At 37.1% G+C, this 21,834-nt stretch overlaps 1 protein-coding gene across 1 annotated transcript in view; it reads left to right on the top strand.

Annotated features, from left to right (window-relative positions):
- B4galt6 (beta-1,4-galactosyltransferase 6) overlaps window positions 1-21,834 on the top strand; it is a 57,856-nt gene that overhangs the window by 31,826 nt on the left and 4,196 nt on the right. The window contains exons 4-7 of the mRNA XM_027935702.2: window positions 4,361-4,485; window positions 10,182-10,298; window positions 19,189-19,376; window positions 21,457-21,579. Coding sequence (XP_027791503.1) covers window positions 4,361-4,485; window positions 10,182-10,298; window positions 19,189-19,376; window positions 21,457-21,579 — 553 coding nt within the window. The remainder of the gene's footprint in view (window positions 1-4,360; window positions 4,486-10,181; window positions 10,299-19,188; window positions 19,377-21,456; window positions 21,580-21,834) is intronic.

Below are 21,834 nucleotides of genomic sequence, written 5' to 3' on the forward strand. Positions count from 1 at the left end.
AGGAATAGACATGGCCAGCTTTGCTGTTTCCACTTACCCTGTGCCCAGGCCTGTACTTGGCACAGCCTGTGTTACTAAAGCCGTCACTGTCTCATGTTTAGAATGCTTGGAGGTTGGTCATTTAAAGAATAGTTGAGTAAGAAATCATTTGTTAAGCAGAAGTTTAAAATTCTAGAAATGGGGAAGCGTAAGTAAAGCATTTGAAATAGATAGTTGCTAATGTTGGCTTCAAAGGGTACAGTAGGTGACCAATGGCAGGATGACTCATAACTATTCAGCCTCAGAGCTCTACCCAGGAGGTAGCGTAGAGATGGGGGAGGGAACATGACATCTTATCATAAAAATTCAGCTCTGACTTTGGAGAGGAATTCATCTGAAGGGACATTTCTGGGGGATATTCAGGTCTTTCACGCTGTCACCAGAGCTTTGGGCTGTGCACATTTAAAACCCTGAGGGCAAAACAGTGACAGAGGCCAAGGAATTAGGCTTTTGATAACAAAAAATACAGGCCTTAGATTGAGTGAAGAAGCCATTTAAAACTGCTGATTTATAGAAAAAAGAACTCTTTGCCTACATGTTATGTGCCTTAAATTTTACTTGAAATGGTACAAAGTATAGGCAATTTGTGTGTATTGAGTATTTGTTATTTTAAGAATTGCATTTTAATAGAAAAATCCTGAATCATGTCATGTGACACATTTTAATCCACACCTCAGTAAGCCTGCCACTTGGGCCCATGTATACCCAACAGGCCCAGGGCCATTTTCATTCCATGTCTTGCAAATTCAGCATTAGGAAGTTATAATAATAAATGTTCCCACATAACCAGTAGCATAGCACATTATTTGCTCATGGAACAGCAGTAAAGCAGGTTGGCTTGGCTACCTGACTAACAGGTTGCCTAACCTTGTGTGGGAATCCCTGTTCTTCACCTTTACCCTCCAGATAGGCTGCAGCTCCCCAACTCTCCAGACTCTCAGTTCTCGTGCTATTTCCTTTCTGACCCCAGCACCACCTTCCAAAGAGTGAAATTTATTCCAGTAAATTATATTATTTACAGATTGGTCACACTACCAGGTAAAACAGCTTTCAGTCAATATATTTATTTATTTTTGAACTTTAAATCTCCAAAGGAAGGAAGAAAGCACTTCTTCCTGGTTGAAGCTGTCAGATTTAGCACAGGTGGACTGTGAAGATGGGAGAGAAGGGAGTCTTATGGAGCCCATCGGATCCTCCCTCTTTAGTTGCCCTTGAAACCTCAGCTAGTAAAATCAGGGGGCTGGCTAGGCAAGTGGCTTTCTTTCCAAGTACCTTGAAGAAGGATGTATGTTCTCCTGCTTCATTCACAGCAGTTGCTTTCAAATGCTTTCTTCAAGCACTGACACACTTAAACCCGAGGGTATATCCAATCTGTAAGAGAGGCGAAAGTGGCCTTGGTGGGGGACCTAAGTCCCCCCGAGCCTCACAGACTTCCCAGGAGGATTTTTTTTCTACTGAAGGCAGTTTGGGGATAGCACATAACCACTAGCTTATCTGCTGAGTGCTGCTTCTTGGCCCCCTCTTTAGCATACCCTCTTCCCTTCCCTGGCCATGCACAGGATCTCCTCTTTGAGTTGTTGCTGCTGATACCGAAGGCCAACTGTATTTCATGTATGGATATAACCACCATGGGAGACGGGCATCACAGCTCTCGGACAGTGGAGGAAGCCAAGACAGAGAAAGATTAAGTAATTGTCCCAGTAGAAGTTGGGATTCAGCTTCCAGACAATCTGACTGCTTATTTAACCCTTGAGTTAAATACCTAGTGGTGGCTGTGCTTGTCCTGGGAAGACTGTTTTCTTCCCCCACTTCCTCCCCAGCGTAGTGATGTTGCTGTTACCACTGGAAGGACCACCCCAGTGCCGCTGGGTCATTGTTGGTGTTCACCCAGCAGGATGTGAGGACTCAGAGCAAGGAGCAACAAGCCCATAGACACTGCTGTCAGACTCTGAGGGGTATGGATGGGGAGGCAGTCACAAGGAAGGTGAACTTACGCACCTCAGGCATCAGGAATCTTGAGGGACACAGGAAGCCCTCTCCGTCGAGGAGAAAGATAAAAGGCCCCTCAATTTGGCAGTGCCTGTGCATTGAAGATGGTAATTAAACTGCAGATGATGCTGGAGAAAACTGCTGACAATGATGATTACAGCTGTTGAAGCAATAAAGCTGGAAAAAAGGAAAAAAAATTTGGATTAACAGTGCATAAAGATTGCCAGCTTCAGTTACTTACATGAACTGCTTATTATTTAGCCTAATCACTATCATTTTAGCAATCATGCATACTATTAAATGCATCAGATTTATTTGCGTGAATTTTATTTGATTACAGTGCTAGATTCTGTTTTTGTCAGCTGAGTCATGGTAGTCTGTATTTGTGTTGACTGATCACTCTTATATTTAACTTTCCCTTTCTTTCCAAGTTCATAGGTCTCATTCCATTACGTAAATTCGACCTTTCCAAGATTAGCTAGTTTGTATATATCTTGTTACACTCAAGGGTGGTATTTCATATAGGATTGTAAATTTGTCAGCAGAACAGGCAAACATTAGCAGATTGCAGTTATTTTTTTTCCGAGCTTACTCTTGGAATCATAGGCATTTGCAACTAAAATCACTTCTCTCTGGCATGCCTCCGTGCTACTGATGGTCCTGCCTAATCAGAAGGAAATGGAACGGGAAGAGAGGCCATTATAAAAACATTGTAGAATGTACGGTAGCAGGAGGGAAGGGGCTCTCTGGAGAGGAACTGAGTGTTTTTTATGTGAAATCATGGCCACAAGAGGCTCAGAAGACTTGACGTGGGAAACCTCAACATTGGTTGGTTTGTATTTTATGAGATGAGGAACTTGGACGGAAGAATTTGGCCCAGAGGGAATTCTAGGGCAATTTGTACCTATGTGGGCATTAAGAGTCTGGCTGTAAAAAGACTACTGTGGTTTTATCCTACTAGCCTTCATTGGAAACACCATGGACAGTATTGCTTTGAAGGGGCATAGTGATCATGCAGCTGTTTTAATGCTCAGGCAAAGATACAGAGCTTCCTGTATCAGTTTTTGACTGAGTTGAAAGAAAAAATTTTTCCATCATCAAGATTCATTCCTGTTTTAAAGGGGTACATTAGAACACTATTAGTGAAGAGCATCTCCAGTAATATATACTTGTTAATTTGGTGAGTGAGCACTAGTTAGACCAGGAACATCTAGAAGTCTCTGGTTTTTCAGTTTTGTGGACCAAGAGGACTGATACTCAAAATAAGTGGGTTGAATTGTATTTGCAAATATCCTCTCTTAAGAAATGTCAGTAGCAGGGGTATACCTCAGTAGTAGAGCATATGTTTAGCATGCAAGAGTCCCTGAATTAAATCCCCAGCACCAAAAAAATAAAAAATAAAAGAAATGTCAGTAGATAATGGTGACAGTTGCTAACATTTATTGATTTTTACCTGGCACTGTACTTGATCTCACAGATCACAGTCCTCCCTCAGTATCTAAGGGGAGTGGTTTCAGGACCATCCCTACCCACAATATGAAAATCCTTCTATAGAATGGTGTAGTATTTGCTTGTAACGTACACCCATCCTCTTTACATATACCAAAACAAGATTACGTATAATACCAAAAATAATGGAAATGCTCTGTAAATGGTTGTCATGCTGTATTGTTTAGGGAATAATGACAAGGAAAAAAAGTCTGTGCATGATCAGTGCAGATGCAATTCTTTTTTTTCCCCTAGAATGTTTAAAAATTTAAGATTGTTGAATCTGTGGCTGTGGAACCTGGCTGATACAGAGGGCCAGCTGTATTTAACGTAGTGGATATAACCACAATGGGAGATAGGCATCCCTGCACTCCCTGACAGAGGAAGAAGCCCAGGCAGAAACATTAAGTTATTGTCCCAGTAGAAACTGGGATTCAGCTCCCAATCTGACTGCTTATTTAACTCTCAAGTACTGTTTCATTTGTGTCCCCTATGCTGAAAAGGCTAAACCTAAAAATAATTCTAAAACACTTGAATGGTTATTAAATTGCAACAATATGCTATAACAACATGAAAACATTTTTAAAAAATATATTAAATATCCAGTATATTACTTAAAAGCAAAAGGTTAGATAAAGAACTTGACTTTCTTTGGGGTGGCCATATGAATTGTCAGCTGAAAGTGAAAGGTGCTACTAATAATTATGTGGTGAAAACAGTAGTAGACCTTACTATGCTGTTAACTAGATTATGCCATCACCCTACTGATCATTGTTTTTCCTTTGTGCATCTTAGAGGCAAAAAACAAAAAATTAAAATCATTTTTCATGTTTTTGACTTCTAGGGGGATTCCTCAGTGTCAATGTAAGTGAAGTCAGTTTTGATGAAGTTCACCAGTTGTTCTCTAAGGATTTGGATATTGAGCCAGGAGGTCACTGGAGGCCAAAGGACTGTAAACCCAGATGGAAGGTGAGTTTTTTTTTTTTTTTAATAATGTGATTATTACTGTGTATTTGAAAAAATTTGCACTTGGTTCAAAATATATAGTAGAATATCATTAATTGTTGATAAATTCAGTGTTTAATGCATAGGCATTTACGGTTCCACTGTGATATACCAGTGTTACTCGTGAAGACTGTAAATGTTCCTGTGCACACATAAAACATACGCTTGTGTGTTCAGTCCCTGGGAGTCCACAGTAAAAAAAACACATCACTTGGATTTGACTTGGAAGACAGATTTTTTTCCTCCTTTTTGGTTGGTTCTTTTTTTTCTTTCTGTTTGGAAGGGAGGCTGAGTTCTCTGCCTCCTGCAGGTGCCCCTAATAACTACAGACCTGCAGGCATAGCCCCACCAATTCCTGGATCTATGAGAACTCACTGAGAGGATATTAATATCCTGATTTTCAGTTGTGTCCAGCATTGTCAAGCTGTTTCTCGGAGTCATTAATCCCAAAGAGGCCACTCATAGGTCACTGCAGTACTTGAAAGGGAGGACTTTGGGCTCTTCACTTGTTTCAGAAGATAGAGAACAAGCATTTGGTTTTTTGATATGTCAGAATTCTATTTAATGTTTTGTTTGAAAATCTGTAAGGGGATAGGTCAGCCTCTTCTGCTCTTAAAACTTTTGAAAACCCTGATTTAGAGTTTCTCTGAATAGCGTGAAATTGTTGTCATGTTTCAGTAGGAAATGGCATTTGTGTAATTCATATGAGAACTACAGGCGATTAAATCAAATTTATCCTAAAAGAATGTGCTATAACCTTAGTCTGGGAATAGTTTTCAGCTTCTCTTTTAAAATATTAATAGAATTCTAATTTTTTTTTTCAGAAAGCAGGTTTGATTTATTTATCCCCCCCCCCAACATCCTTGACAACATTTATTGTTATTCGTATTCTTTTTTTTTTTGCATTACAATTCTTATTACACATATACAGCACAATTTTTCATATATCTGGTTGTATATTAGAATTCTAACATTTGAATGTTAGTCCCTACTCCCCACCCCTGCCCCAAAAATGTCACTGGTATTGATAGAATTATTTGTTGTTAGACTCATGAAAAAGATCTTCTGACTTCATTGACCTTGAACTCTTTGTGTCTAGGAATGCATAAAATTTATATCTGCATCCCTAATGCAGACCATATTGTTTTGTACAAGGTAGAAGAGAAACAATTTTATTGCATTGACTTCATGAGACTAATAAATGCCTCTCTGGCTTTGCTACAAGTGATTAAATAAATGCTCACCTTTCTCATTGCCTCAAACAAGTTGTGAATCTGCTTAAATGGATTTCAGTACAATTTTTTTGCAAAGTATTCTATTTTTATTATTGCCTTATGCCATTTTCCAAGATCAGATTCATTGACTGTATGAAATATGGCCTAATTTACATACATTCCACTTTTTTAAAATGTTCTAGGCAAAAAAAAAAAATGTTTTTATTACTTTGAGTCATGAGTGTATATATTGAATGCTAATGGAATAAAAAACACCCAATTATCAAGGACACGGAATGGCATGAGGGTTGATGCTGAGACGTGAATAAGATTTATAATGTACCCTTCTGGTGGGCACTGTATATCATATTAGTGGGATAATTTGGGATTGGAAAACTTGAGATTTATTGTCCTTTTGCCTGTGGTCCATACCAGATAGATTTTAAATTTTATAACACTTATAGGCATAAAGAACCAGATAACTGTATGGTGCTGCTACCTATACAGAGACCAGGAATATAACTTTTAGTCCAAGGTCCCTTAAGGATGGTTCCAAGCCATCTATTTCAGAACTCCCTAAGGCATTAGTAAAAATGCAGGTTCTTGAACTTAGTCCTGAGATACTCTGACTCTAGTAGTGGCAAGAACCTGCATTTTAAAATCAAGTGCCACCAGTTTGGGAACTGTTCCTGTAGGTATTAGAAACAAGGAGGAAGAGGCAGGCAGAACTGAAAATACCACAGGGGAATGAGGGTAGCCCTTTCTCTAGTCTAACTCAGTGGCGAATAGCTAGATGTGCCCTAAACTAACCTCATCTAAAACCACGTCGTTTAAGGGCACATAGCTGGTCATGTTCTTTAAGTTTTGAAAGTGGGACAAAAACTTGGTGGAAGAAATTTATGTGGTAGATACCTTTCTTACCTCTTCATAGCATGTTTGGGAGAAAATAAGAAAGGATAAAATCAGTGCATAAATTCAGTAAGATTAGTGGTTTGAAGGTGGGAACAAACTGAATGCTTGAACAAGAGGTGGTGAGGAAAGATTTGGGAAGATGAAATGATGTTCTTACAAAAGACAGTGACCAGATGTTCTCTACCTCCGCTGGGGTTGTATCAACAGAATGGCTCACACAGCAAATTAGGGCACAGAGAAGGATGAATGTCCTGAAAGGAAGGCTATTAAACCTTAAAATAAATGATCCCAGAACACTGAGGTCTTTTTCTAGATAATGAATTTGTAAACTATTGAGAATGTCATTGCACAGCTACAAGGGGCATGCCAAATGAATTTTTAAGATACTATCTGGCTTTATTTTAATAACAAAAAATCTTAGCTTTAGGTATATTGTTTATAATCTTTGGCATCTCATTACAATTTGGACATTTATTTGCTATTAAATATCAATTTAGCTTATTTGAATTTGCCAAGACATTTGTAATTTCTTTCTCTATCTCAGTAAACTTCTAAGATTTAAAAAAAAAAAAGTTTTTGGTACTTTAAGTGCTTCATTGAGGAATTTACTGTATTAAGGATTACAACTTTTCCTTTGTTGATCCTTATGTTCAACTTACCAGTTAGCCTAATTGTATTTAATTAATGTAGACTGTGGCCATTTGGTAGCTTCCTTTCAATAGTTATAATTTGCCTTAAGCACTTTTATAGCCCGTTCCACTTTATGCCATAGGCAGCCAACTTGTGGCCAAGAACAAAATCAGGAAGGGCAAGCTCTTCCCGTATTTCACTAATCATTTCCTGTATTAAGAGTGGCCTCTGAACTGATTTAATAGCCATATGTGATTTAGGAATCCCTTGAATAGTCCAACTACACTTAAGCACATTAGCAAGTCCAGGCAGCCATACGGAGGGGACAGAGCGTGTGTCTTGGATATTGGGTCAGTATTGCTATGGCAGTCTCTCAAGGTCCATAGGCTCCTGAGCTAAGATATACATAATAGGATAAATAATAGGAGTGGGAACCACAATAGTGCTGGTAGGGACATATATTAGAATCTTTTTAGTTCCTACCACCTACCCAATAAAAAATCATATAAACAAGAGAACATTAGTGTCCAAGCAGCCCTGATCCCCTTTTTTTTTTTTTTTAGAATTTTGTCCCATTTATGATTCTGGTAATACAGAATGATGGGTAAATATCACTGTTTTTCTTTTTTCCTTTTTGGTGCTGGGGATTGAACCCTGAGCCTTGTAGTACATGCTAAGAATGTACTCTCTCTACCTTGAGCTATATACTTCCAGCCTCAATGTTTCTATTTTTGGTTGATGATATCTAATGTTGCCCTGATTTTATAAGTAGGGTTCAGTAAACTTAGGAATTCTCAATTATTTTCATGTGTTCATTCATTAGTAAAATTTAATTAGTTATGGGAAAATTTTAATCAATTCTAGAGTTAATGTTCTTATATAATTTTCCGGTATAATCAGTTTAGATTGTATTAAAAAATCCAGAATATAGAGTGATACTGTGGTATCTTAGTTACATATAATTTACTGTTGGGTTCTTTGAAAAGCTAATAGTTTCAGAATTTATAATCTGTAGAAAATTTGTTTTAATTCCAAATTTTATTAGAAAATTCACAGATTATCATAAAACCAACCTAGCTCAGAAATTGCTAAGGAAAGTAACTTAGAAAACATTTTAGCTTTTTTTCAAGGGGCAATCTGAATTGTAAAAAAACTTATTAACTTGTATGACAAAGCTTGGGTCCAAGAGAGAGGATTTGAGTAAGTGATGTTTGATAATTTTTAACTTACTCTCATGTAGTAGTTAACACCTTTTATGTAGGTGACATTTTTTATGGATTCCAAGTAATTTACTTTATTTTTAATTTTTTTTTTGGCAGTCCTGGGGCTCCAGCCCCGAGCCTTGCTCATGATATGCAGCCATTCAACCACTAAGCTAAATCTCCAGCTCATTTTTTTTTTTTTCATATTAAAGGAAAGATTGATGTACTTAGAAACCATTTGTGTTTTCATATGCATTTTTTTTCTTCTACTTTTTGGGTGAGCACAAATTTCTTTGGTTTATACAGGACAGACTTCTTTCTTTTTTGTACACGGTGTCTGATCCTTTTTGTCAAGCTTAACATTTTAACATAATTTTGTTGCCAATTGCATTTTAAACTGTTTATGCTACCACTAAAATAAACTTACAAATATATCAAAAGCTTAATTTGTGCCTTTTGATTAAGTGAAAAATAGTAATTGTCAAACTCAATTTTGTCAAACTTACCTTTGACAAAAAGGTAATTGTCAAACTTACCTTTATTTTATTTTGTGGTCCTATTAGATATGGTTGAGTTCTGTCGTACACTGTACATATTTATGGGGTCAGGTGTGAAGATTCAATATGTATGCAATACATAAGATCAAATCCGGATAATTAGCATTTCTATATCCTTATACGTTTGTGGTTTCTAAGTATTTACAGACTAGAAACTCCTTTTTCCCAGCTCATCATAAAATACATGATTGATTGTTTCAAACTATAGTCTGCTGCGCTCTAGAACACTAAATCTCCTTCCTCTTATCTAAGTGTACTTGGTACCCATTTTCTAACCTCTCTCTATCCCTCCCCCCAAGCACTTCCTAACTTTTAGTAACCACTGTTCTTTCTTATTTGAGATCAACATTTTCAGGCTCCACATATGAGAGCATGAGATATTTTTCTTCTGTGCCTGGCATTTTTCACTTCACATAATCTCCTTCACAAGATTTTTTTGTTTGTGAACTTGAAAACCTCAAAGTCATTCTTGCCACATCCCGGTTCCTTCACTCCTCATGTGCAACATAACTGAATCCTCTTAATTTATCTCTTAAATGTTTTGAGAACTCACGTACCTCTCCTCTCCTCCTCCCTCACCTTAGTTCAAGCTGCCATTCCCTCTTGCCTCAACTTTTGCATTCATTTCTTATCCGGCTCCCTGGGTCCAGCTTTGGTTTTCTCCAGTCTGCTCCTTATACTGCCACTGCAGGAGTCTTGGTGACGACAAAATTGAATTTTTCACTCTCTTAAAATCTTTCAGTAATTTTCTGTGGTGTTGTAGGACAGAGACCACAATTCTTACATGGCTTTAGAGCCCATCTGTACCTCCCAGCTTCCTAAAACCATAAGTAGCATGAGGTGAGTGTGTGTGCTCACTCTTCTGTCTGGTGAGAACATTCACGAGGCTATGAGTCTGAAGCCATCAGAATATTTTTTTTAAGTATTTAGTTTTTAGTTGTAGTCAGACACAATACCTTTATTTTATTTTATTTTTTTTGTGGGGCTGAGGATCGAACCTAGGGCCTCGCATGTGCTAGGTGAGTGCTCTACCATTGAGCCACAACCCCAGCCCAGCCATCAGAAAATTTTAAGGATCTGTTTTATCTTTACCTCCAGGATTTGCTGCTGTATTTATTTACAAATGTGACTCTTTTGTTTTAAAGGTGGCAGTTCTCATTCCTTTCCGTAATCGACATGAACATCTTCCAATTTTTTTCTTACACCTGATTCCAATGCTTCAGAAACAGCGCCTGGAATTTGCCTTTTATGTCATTGAACAGGTGAGAATATTTTTCAAAATAGCCAAAATGTTAATATTTTTCAAAACTTAAACTCTTAGATATGGCTTGATTAAAAATGTTTAGCTATGATTAATGAGGTAATGCAAATATTTGGTCTTATAGTTGAATAAAATTATATTTTGGATTTTTTCCCTTGTAATTATTATAGTTTTCTTGTAATAATTTTAACATGATCAGATGAATTGACAAGCAGTTATGTTTGACTTTAGTATGATAGCTATGGTGTATTTTAATGACATTCTTAATACTGGATTGTCAAACCATGATTTTCAAATAACTGTATAGCTGATTTTTGTAGGATTAATATTCCTTTGACTCGTACTATTGTCCAGTTTTATGTGTTCATTAGGTTTATGATTTTTGTTTATTCCTGAAAACTTTGTGGAGTTTCACATAATTGAGAAATGGCTTATTTTTTAATTCAGACTGTTCATGAGTGCTTAACTTGTGTATTGCCTTCTGGACTCAGTGGGTGCACACTGTAGTGTAACTCAAAGTCCTGTTCCACATTGTACTGAGGCTCTCTAGGATCCCCTGAGATGCATTCATAGTATTTAATTTTGAAAGAGCATTTCAGTTTTCTGAATTTAAATACAGAAAATGAAGAATAAGGTTTTTTATTGTGATTTTTAATAGCAAAACATAGGTAATTCTTGATGAGGGTGTCTTCATACTGTGGGGTAGTTGTTGGCTAGCCCTGAAATTTAATAATGAATCAATTTTATTAGGTAATCAAGGACACCTCAATGAGAGTCAGGTACTAATCCTTAAAAAAAAAAAGTGGTATACATTGAACATTTGCTGTCCTGTTTTTGTAGTGTTCGAAAGATATCTTTCCTGGTAGAGGAATTTGGTCTGTCTCTGTTGGAGCCATACATATTTAATTTGCTAACCTTGCTTAGCCTGGCGTTAGCAGCGGAGCACTAGCCTTTCCAGTGGATAGACACATCTCAATAGCTGACAAGTAAATAGGCATCCAGTGAACTGACAGGTCAAAAAGCCACACATTGCATAGAGGTCCAAACCATGTGATGCCCAGGATTACTTCCAATTCAGAGATTCCATGATTCTTTTAGAAATAGAAATAACCAGAAGAGAGTGGATTTAGCAAATAATGGCAAAACCAAAAAAGTTTATTCCAAATGTTTTGAATAGATATTGTTAAAGCTAAGTAAATAATATTCCCTTAACATGGTTTACATGGAATTGAAATGACCCTGACCTAATTTTATAGTCTGTGTCTTTGTTTAAAGGCTGTGAATTATAAGCATAATGAAAGAATTTAGTTAATCTGTGTTCTTCTTAAATGTGCATAAAATCATGTTTCAAAAACCTAAAAAAAGGTGTGATAACACTTGAAGACCAGGTCTCTTTGCCAGCTTATACCACTTTTATCATTGTTACCTTGTCTGTGTGTGATGCATCAGAATTTATATTCATGTACACTGACCTTTTGAATTGCTCTATGTCATTGCCAGCACTTGGCACTTTAGAGTACCTGTAGTAGTAACTTATTAAAGTTTTAATTAGTGTTTCCCCCATGACTCATGATGCCGATCACCTTTTCATGTACTTATTTGTTATCTGGGTATATTACTTGGAAAGTTTCTTTTTAAATCTTTGCTTATTTTAAAATTGGATTGTCCTCTGATTGAGTTTATAAGAACTCCTTGTGTTTTCAACTATAAGTCTTTTGTAAGACATAAGTTTTACAATTATTTATCTTTAGTCTGTGGCTTGGCCTTTTATTTTCTTGACAGTGTCTTGTGAAAAGTAAAAGGTTTTAATGTTGATGAAGTCCAGTTCATTTTTTTTTTTTATAACTTACGCTTTTTGTTTTATATTTGTGAAATTGTGCTCTAAGATTTTCTGTGTCTTCTTCCTGAAGTTTATAGTTGTAGCTGTTCGAATTAGACTACTCCATTTTGAGTTAATCTTTATATATGGTATATATGGTAATACATTTTTTATTATTTATTTTTCAGTTTTAGGTGGAAACAATATCTTTATTTTTATTTTATGTGGTGCTGAGAATCAAACCCAATGCCTCATGCATGCTAGACGAGCGCGCTACCACTTGAGCCACATCCCCAGCCCCCATTTTTTTTAAATCTATGGCTATTTAGTTATTTTATCACTGTTTATGAGAAAAAAATTAGCTTTTTCTCATTGGCACCATTGTTGAAAATGAGTTAACATACTTGTATCATCTGTGAGATCTATTTTCTGATTTCTCTGTTCTGTTCTGTTGAATCTGCTTGTCAGAGGGACCTGCTAGGATTTATTTTCCTGTTTTTCTATAGGTAAATAATAGAATAATAGACAAAGTATTTTAGAGATATTGCTATTTTTTTTCTTTTTGGTAGCAGATACTCAAATTTTTACTCCTAAGTTAGTTTTTCCTCCTTTGTGTTTTATTGGTTGATTCTAGACCTGCTTCCCCTGACTTCCCCAGCTTTTTTCCTCTTCTTTTTCTTCCCTGGAGTAGTTGGTATTTAGTGTAACATGCTTTTGCGTATGGAAATCATCCTTTAAGTTTTCTTCCGTTTGTGTATAATGTTGTATATCGTGTCTGGCTTTCTTTATTTTTAAACATATTTTTTTAGTTATTGGTAGAACTTTATTTGTTTAGTTTTTATTTATTTATATGTGGTGCTGAGAAATGAAGCCAGTGACTCTCACATGCTAGGCAAGCACTCTATCACTGAGCTACAGCCCTAGCCCCCTGGGTACTTTTTAATGTAACAACCCATCTATGAAAATTTACCTTCTTATTATGCTAAGTGAAGTTAGCCAGTCCTCAAAAAACAAACAAACAAACAAAAAAAACCCAAATGCCGAATGTTTTCTCTGATATAAGTGGGATGACTCAAAGTGGGGTGGGGAAGGAGAGCATGGGAGGAAGATTATTTCTAGATAGGGAAGAGGGGGGAGGGGATTAGCAAGAATTGGGGAATGTGATGGTCATCATTATACAAAATATATGTATGAAGATCTGAAAAAAAAAGAACCTATAGAGTGAAATTGTATTGAATGATTTGAATGAGTAAAGCATTGAAAAGGGCAAAAAAAATTTACTTTCTTGATTAAAAAGTCATAATTTTCTGCTACTTTTTTGTCAGCCTTAGTTGTGGGTGGATTTCTAGATCAGTATTACCAATGCTAGTTTCCTTTTCCTTTTTCTTTTTTTAAACTGTATTCCCCATCATGTACTGGGACAGAACATAGATGTCTTTGTGTTTTTGAAGGCATATTCTCCTGAGAGCTCAGTATCATAATTATTTGATGTGTTTTGTGTATGCAAGGAAAACATCTTTGCAAAACAACTAAGATCTATACTTTCACTTTCAAAGCTAAACCTGAATCTCAGCCTTGATCAGTATTAATTCAGGACCACTTATTTGATAAAGTGTGGTTCTGACTAGAAATATCTTTACATATCTACGTATGAAGTAGAAGAATAATGTGTTTGGGTTTTTTTTTTTTTTTTTTTTATGATGAATGGGTGGCCAGGAGAGGTGCTAAGAAATTGAAGAGCAGCTCAGAAACTTGAGTTAAATAAGGAGGATTGTGAATGGGTTTACCTCTTCTCCTTTCCAGACTCCAAAAATGGAAGTGAAAGAAAAAAAATCTTTTAAACCACAGGGGCAGAGAGATGGGAATAAGTGATAGAACTGACCGCTTCCCCAGAAGCAGGGAATGTTGAGAACCAGGTTCTTATAGAGGGCGATTGTGACCAGAATGGAGTCAAACTTCTGCTGTTGAGAAATAGTCTGGAAGTCCTGGGCTGTGGCGAGGAGATGGTTTAGAAGTCTGATTACAAAACAGTGAGAATCCCCAGTTTCTTGGCTTTGCTTTCAGTGCTAGGTGTTTACTCTCTTGTATTCTATACAAAACGAGGAGTTTATCCTCTGGAGAAACTATGAGCAGCTCCTGACTGTTGACACAGCTGTGTTGTGGGGCCTAAACACAGTGGTAAGTTAGTCTGCAGGCTGATGCCAGGGACCCTCAGGTCTTTCCCCTGTCTTAACTCTTTGAGGCCAGCTGTCGGGTAGGAATTCCTCTACCCTTCAACTGGGGCAGGCCATGAGTGGTGGTGACTTCATCAGAGAAATAGATTAGGCCCAGGAAGAAGATTCCAGATCTAATATTTGGAGGTCTCCAAAGGAACAGCAGCCCATTCTCCTTCATTCAATAAAGAGGGTACTGCAGTGCTCACAACAGATAAGGTCCCATTCTGTTGGTGAGGAAAGAGTAGATAATTTTGTGTCAGATGGATGGAGGGCACAGGAGAGTAGGGAGAAGTGTGTCCTTATCTAGAGAGTTTTGAGGAAAGCCGCTTTGAGGAGGTGAGCTCAGAGCATCCTGAATAATAACAACGTAAAGGAACAGGTAAGGGCTGGAGGAAGCTTGGCATGTGGATTGCTCTGGGAGGTCATTGTCACCATAGCATCCAATGAAGAATGCTCGAAGTCAGAAAAGTGGGTGAAAAGCTCTTATGGAAGGGCTTAATTATCAGGTCAGGGTGAGGACTTTAATTATTATGTGTGAGGTAAAAGATGCCCGTGGCCTATGAGTGAAGAAATGACATGATTGAACTAGTGTTTTTAAATAATGACACTAGGTGTTGTGTAGAGAATAAGCTACAAATGGGTCAGGGCAGAAACAAGGAGAGGAGTTAGAAAACTTGGGTAGTCATCCAAGTAGGAGAGATGATGATGACTTGGGCTATTGTGGTAGTGGTGAGCAGCAGTCAGGTTTGGGCTGTGTTGGTTTAAAAGTGTTATTATTTGCTGATAAGTTAGACATGAAGTATGAGTGATGGACAGTCAGACATGATGCCAAGGTTTTATCTTGCCCAGGGAAGGACATTGCTGTTTGCTGAGCAGCAGACATGAAGGATGCTGGAGGAAGGGCAGTGGAGATTAATTGTTTTAGTTTGGTTTAAGGGTGATGTGGTGTGGGTCAAGTGGGGTTTCAAACAATTCTTGGGTACATAAGTGGAGATTCTGTTAGCTTTGCAGTGCCTTCGTTTCCAACATGATTAGGCAGCTAAGGGTCCCAGTTTTTGAAGAAGTCTTCCACTATAGAGACAAAACCAACCAATAAAAGGGAGCATGAAAAATAGAGATAATCAGAGAACCTTAAGGTGGTGGTATGGTCAACAGAACTCATAGTTAGAATCTACAGAGACCAAAGGAAAGATAATGAAAAATAATCTCTGAATCAAAAACAGGACATCATAAAGAACAATCAGAGTAAGAATATTTTTGAAGATAAAGATGTGATTAAAAAAATTTGAACAGAACAGCTGGAAGATAAAATAATGCTTAAGATAAGTAAGAAAAGAGGAGGATCTAAGAGTACTGGTATATTTTGGGGATAACCATCCTCTAAGAGGGTCTGGGAGTAAGAGTGAATTGCTTGAGGAACCAAATTCTGTGGAAGTGGGTTTTGGGAGGAGGTCATAAAAGACAGCACTGCTTCTGTCTTGCTGTCTTGGATCACTTGCTCTTGGAGAAGCCAGCTGTTATGTCATGAGGGTGCTCAGATAATCTGAGGAAGAAATGACCTGCTTGCAACCTTGTGCCAGCCATGTGAGTGAGCCGCCTCAGAAGTGGATCCTCTTGCCTGAGTCAAGTTTTCCCACTGAATCCCTGAGCACTTGGGAGTAGAGATGCAGCTCTCTTCTCTGTTCCCAGAATTCTCTCTCTAGAGAAGCAGTCAGCATAATAAATGACTGTGGCTCCTGACCTTGTGCTGGAGGGATGGACCCAGGGCCTCATGCATGTTAGGCAAGCATTCTACCACTTAGCTCTAGCCACAGCCTCTGGCATTTTTAAGCCCCTAAGTTTTGCTGTGATTTGTAATATATCAAGATAATTATGCACTCACTAATAAGAATTCTGGAAAAACTATAGCAGAAAGAAAATTTTTGGTAGTAGAAGGAAGTGACCAAAGAAAAAAATATAAGAAATTTTTCCTGACGTGAAAGCTAGATTTTAGAGACCCCACACGTACTTATGAATGAAGTGTAGATCTATTATGAAACATGTTATTTTGAAATTTTAGAATAAAAATGAAAAGGAAGATATTTAAAAGGTTCTATAGGAAAAATGACAAATCAATCAGAAACATAGGAATTTTCTTTTTTTTTTTTAATTCATTTTTAGTTATAGGTGGACACAATATCTTTATTTTATTTTTTTATGTGGTGCTTAGGATTGAACCCAGTACCTCATGCATGCTAGGTGAACAGACTGCCACTGATCCACAATTAGCAGTGCTGACAGCTAAAAGATATGGAGCTATGCTTTTTAAATTCTAGGGCAAAGTAATTTTTGACCTAATTTCTTTCTTTCTTTTTCTTTTTTTTTGGGGGGGGGCGGGTGGTGATATTGGGGGTTAAGCCCAGGACCTTGCACATGCTGTCAACCTAGAAGTTTTTACCCAAAATGCCAACTCAGGTGTGAGGGTAGACAGTGTCATTTTCAATCACTCTTTGGCTAGACACACACACACATACACACACACACACATTTTTACCCCCTGCCCAAGCTCTCTTACTTAGGAATCTACTATACATTGTGCCTCAGCAAATTAAGCAAACTGTGTAAAAGATGTATATGATCTAGGGCATGAAGGAGAAGCCCCAGATGATAGTCACACATGGTCCTAGTCCAACTTCCAGCAAGAAATGATGGTAATAGAGTTGAGCTTGGGAGAGGGAGAGGAGCTGAGAGATAATCTGATGTGTTTCTGTGATTGCATCACTTATTAATAGGTGTAGGGCATATCTATGGGGCCTTTTATACAGAAAATAATAGTTAATCTTAGCTTAACAAAGAAAACAACATACTCATTACCAAAGAAATATTTACATAGTTCTAATAAAGTAAACTCTTTTTTTTTATCTTACAATTTTTAAAATTTGTTTTAATTAGTAGTAAACTCTTGATTTAACAAAAAATTGTGCTATAACTGTAGTGGGACACTGGAGGGAGGGACGGCAGTTGTGGTGTTTACCTCCTCTACCTCTATGGTAAGAAAGCAAGAAATAGCCACATTTCTCATTACCTCAGAATATGGAGATGAATACCAGAATAAACAGCTACAAGAACTGAAATGTATTACTCTTGGCTGATGAAGATAGGTTAAACATGGAACTTATTTTTATTATAAGCTTTTTAAAGTATTATGCCAACATTTAATAAAAACAAAATTTTAAATCTTAAAGGAAAATAGTGTATCAAAGCCAATTTTGAGGTACCAGTACCAGTAATGTTATATTTGCCTCCCTTTTATTTTCTCCATTTCACTGATGAAAAAAAGGCTTCAGAAAGTAAAGTGATTTCTTTTTCTTTTCTTTTTTTTTTTTTGGTACCAAGGATTGAACCCAGGGGTGCTTAACCACTGAGCCATATCCTAGCCCATTTTTATATCTTATTTAGAGACAGCATCTCACTGAGTTGCTTAGGGCCTTGCTTAGTTGCTGAGGCTGCCTTTGAACTGTTGATCCTTCTGTCTCAGACTCCAAAGCCAGGATTATAGGTATGCACCATTGCACCTAGGGCCCAATACAGTGATTTCTGTGACCTCAAGTTGGTGCAAGAACCAGGTCTAAAAATGAGTAATTTCCCAGTCTCAAGTCAGTGCAATAGTGTGTGTCATTAAGATCAATTCTTTCTTTATTTTCCTTTTTATTTGGTACATTATAATTACATATAACAGCGGAATTTGTTACATATTTGCACATGCACACAATTTAACAGTTTAATTTGATCAGTGTCTGTTCGTCAGCACCTCCCCTTTACAACCTTCCTTCCTCTCTCCACCCAGTTTCCTTCACTTACTCTGCTGATCTCCTTTCTGTTTTCATGTCTCATTCACTTCTGTCGTAACCCTCTCTTTATATTTTGGAAAATTGAGAAATGTTAAGACATTAATAAATGCACCCTAGTTTTCTTTAGATGCTGATAGCATCTTTTTTATTGCCAGTACATTTCAATATATTTTCACTACTAAGTGAAGGAAAATGGTCATAATATACGAAGTTGGGTTTTGTGTAATAAATCTCTATATTTTATCCATTAAAATGCTCTTGTTTTTTTATATAAGAATAATAAAAAATAAACTCTTGCCTATGTACTTTATTATTTTTTCTAATAAAGGAAAATGTTTGTAATAAAGGAAGCTGGGTTTATGTAGTACATTATGATGTTTTTGTCTCTAAAATGATCTTGGTTCTATTGTAAGCATTAGTAATGCAGAGTTTGACCTTACTGGCTTTTGATATAGGGAGAAGAGAAAGGTTACTGCCTTTTGAGTTGCTTTCACTTTCCTGCCTTAGTGTTGATGGCATATGGAAAGTGTCACTAAAAAATAAAACATAATTTTTTTGGTCATAATCTGTGGCCCAGTATATTTGGTATAAAGCAGAAATGTAAATTATATTATAAATATGACATCGAACCAGTAGGCTAGATAATAACAGCTATTTAAGTATTGTTACCAAAGTATAATATTGTAAGTCATATACTATGTAGTGCTGTTTCAGTCAGCAGCAGGTCACAGGGATGGTCCCTAAGGTTACATGCCTGGTAACATCATAGCTGGCTTGGTTCCTGTGTGTACACTGCAATATTCATACAACAATGAAATCATCTAATGATACATTTCTCAGAATGTATCTCCATTGTAACATGACTCTTGGCTTTGTTTAAAAATCCTGACGTATGGTCGTGACTTATCTATTTGATTGGGGCGTGATTACTATTGTTATTTGCCTACGAGTCAACAAATTAGAAAATTATAGGAAAAAGATGACAAAGCCTTAGTACATTTCTGCTTTTCTCTCTGCTCTTTCAAGACTGGCACACAACCTTTTAATCGTGCAATGCTTTTCAACGTGGGCTTCAAGGAGGCCATGAAAGATAACGTCTGGGACTGCGTGATCTTCCATGATGTGGATCATCTACCTGAAAATGACCGAAACTATTATGGATGTGGTGAAATGCCTCGTCACTTTGCAGCAAAGCTGGATAAATACATGTATATGTAAGTAGTGTGCATTCTTCCTCATATCATACAGTGTCCTTGGTCAGTCGTTGCATTGAAATGGTAGCAGCATCAGGCACCTAAATCAGAGAGCTTGAGAATAACATCTTTAACTCCAGCCTGTCCTTTTAGGGAACCAGGATGTAGAGTAGTTTGTCATCTATCTGGGCACCTCCCTTATGTAGAAGTTTGAATGCTGTGTGAGGGAAAGGAGAGCCTGGAAGTCAGGCACGTGTAGATTTAAATTTAGGTTCTCACACTTGCAGGACTTGGTTAGTTACCTGGACCTCTGAAGATTGGTTTCCCTTTCATTAGAACAGTGTCTGTAGGGCTGTTCTGTGGAATCACACATGCCCAGAGCCTGCCACATTTAGGTTTGGAATGCTGGCCTCTGCTTCGCCTCCCTCTTGTGACAGTGCAGAGACACAAAGACCTTTCTTCTGCAGTGTATCTTCTTCCTAAATCATGGATTCTTGACTTGTTTTTTAATTATAAGAAACAAATCTTTTCATTTTCTGATTGGAGATACCTTAAAATGTGAAGTTATTTTTTTAGAGCTGTGAGAGTAACTTAAATTGACATCAAAGAAACCAGGTCTAATCTGGGAAAGAGATCATAATATTCACTGGCTAATGAAAATGGAGAAAATAGAAGTCTGTTGCCTGGAGCAGGGAAGATATTGCCTGCATCGTAGCTTTGGCTGGTGTCCAACCTACAGAATAAAGAGAGGCACAAAGTCTCAATGACACAAGCCCATGGATTGGCATCAGAACAGAAATATTTCCCTCTCTCCCTCCCACTGTCATTAGAAACACCTTTTCCTTTTTAGTGCTATATCTGAAATTCAGGTTCTGGGTAACCTTGGGAGAGGCCATCAGAGTTGATGATCTGGTTCTTGGCTCTTCTGGAAACTTGACTTTGCTTAGCCTGCTAGACTCAGATGGGTTCCAGGATAACTGTTTTCACTATAAAATACCATAAAGGTCATATAAGCTAAAAATTCAAAATTATTTTTTAATACTTGAAAATATCAATTGCTGATAAACAAAATATTCCTATCCCTTGGAAAATAGCTTAGGGAAGGTGGTGGCAGGTCCAGGCCTGGGCTGGACATGTATAGACTGCAGTCATTGTAGAGAAGCCTGAGGCAGCATCCCTGCCCACAGTGCTGATCACACTCTGGTCCTACTGAACTGAAAACTTAGGTCCTCCATATTTAGAACCTCTCCTACTTTGGATAGTTTAAGATAAATACTACAAAAATTCCGCTCCATTTTCTGCCTTTAGTTTTTCTGTTTTACCCTCATTTTCTCGAATCTTTACCCATTGTGTATGTAATGCAATTGCGTATTTCCACTCCAGCAGAACAGCTAATAGAATTAATACGCTTGTTGATTTATACATGTCAGTAAGCATACACATATTAGATTCAATGATTTTGGCTTTCTCCAAACCACTAGCTGGGCAAGAACAGTCCAAGTGGTATGGAGAAGACAGCACTGCTTGGACATTGGCTCTGTGGAACTCCCACCAGCATTATTTCAAGACACCCTGAACTCTTGTGTGGGTCTTGTAGGGTCTTCTGAGGTGGTGTCTTTAGGGTTAGTGTTGTTCTTACTGTCTTGGGGTATCTCTGGAAGAGGTTTTTTAAATTTATATTTATGCTGTTCTATATGATAAATTATTTACTTATAATGTATTTTTAATAAATTCAGCTAACTTTTAAAGTGTTACTAGTTTAGAAAGATGTAACATTGCCTTGACAGTTATGAATGTATTTAATCAAGTTTGCTTTTGTGAAAATATCATACATTTTTTGAACACAGTTTTGAATCATATAAAGTAATGATACTAAATGTTGAATTTCAGTTGTCACAAATGTTTTATTTGGTGTTTAACATAACACATGTTCTTATTTCATTATTTTACATTTTCCAGAATACAATTTCATCTGCCTATTTGTTTATTTGGAAGATACAGGTACATTTTGTGAAACACATGAAAGACTGAAAATTTGATCTCATGTGGTAAACTCTTATGATTTCATTTATAGAATGCTGTGTCCTGTTTTCTTTTTTAGTCTGCCATATAAAGAGTTTTTTGGTGGTGTAAGTGGACTGACAGTGGAACAGTTTAGAAAGATCAATGGTTTTCCTAATGCCTTCTGGGGATGGGGAGGAGAAGATGATGACCTTTGGAACAGGTATGTTGAGGTACAAATTCCTTGATAATAGAATTTCTAAATTTCATTTTTATTAGGTAAGTCATATTTGTTTGCTTCAAGAAAGAATTTTTGGGGATGGAAAAATTTTGAAGTTCTTAAATCATATTTTGCATTTCTTCCCTTATTCCATTAAGAGTACCTTCTGAAATTATGGTAGTGTACACATTATAGCATATTTTTTATTTTGAAATTGAACTCACAAAATGTATTTTTATGCATTTTTATATTGTACTA

This window comes from Marmota flaviventris, chromosome 16, assembly GCF_047511675.1.
Source record: "Marmota flaviventris isolate mMarFla1 chromosome 16, mMarFla1.hap1, whole genome shotgun sequence".
Classification (NCBI taxonomy): Eukaryota; Metazoa; Chordata; class Mammalia; order Rodentia; family Sciuridae; genus Marmota; species Marmota flaviventris.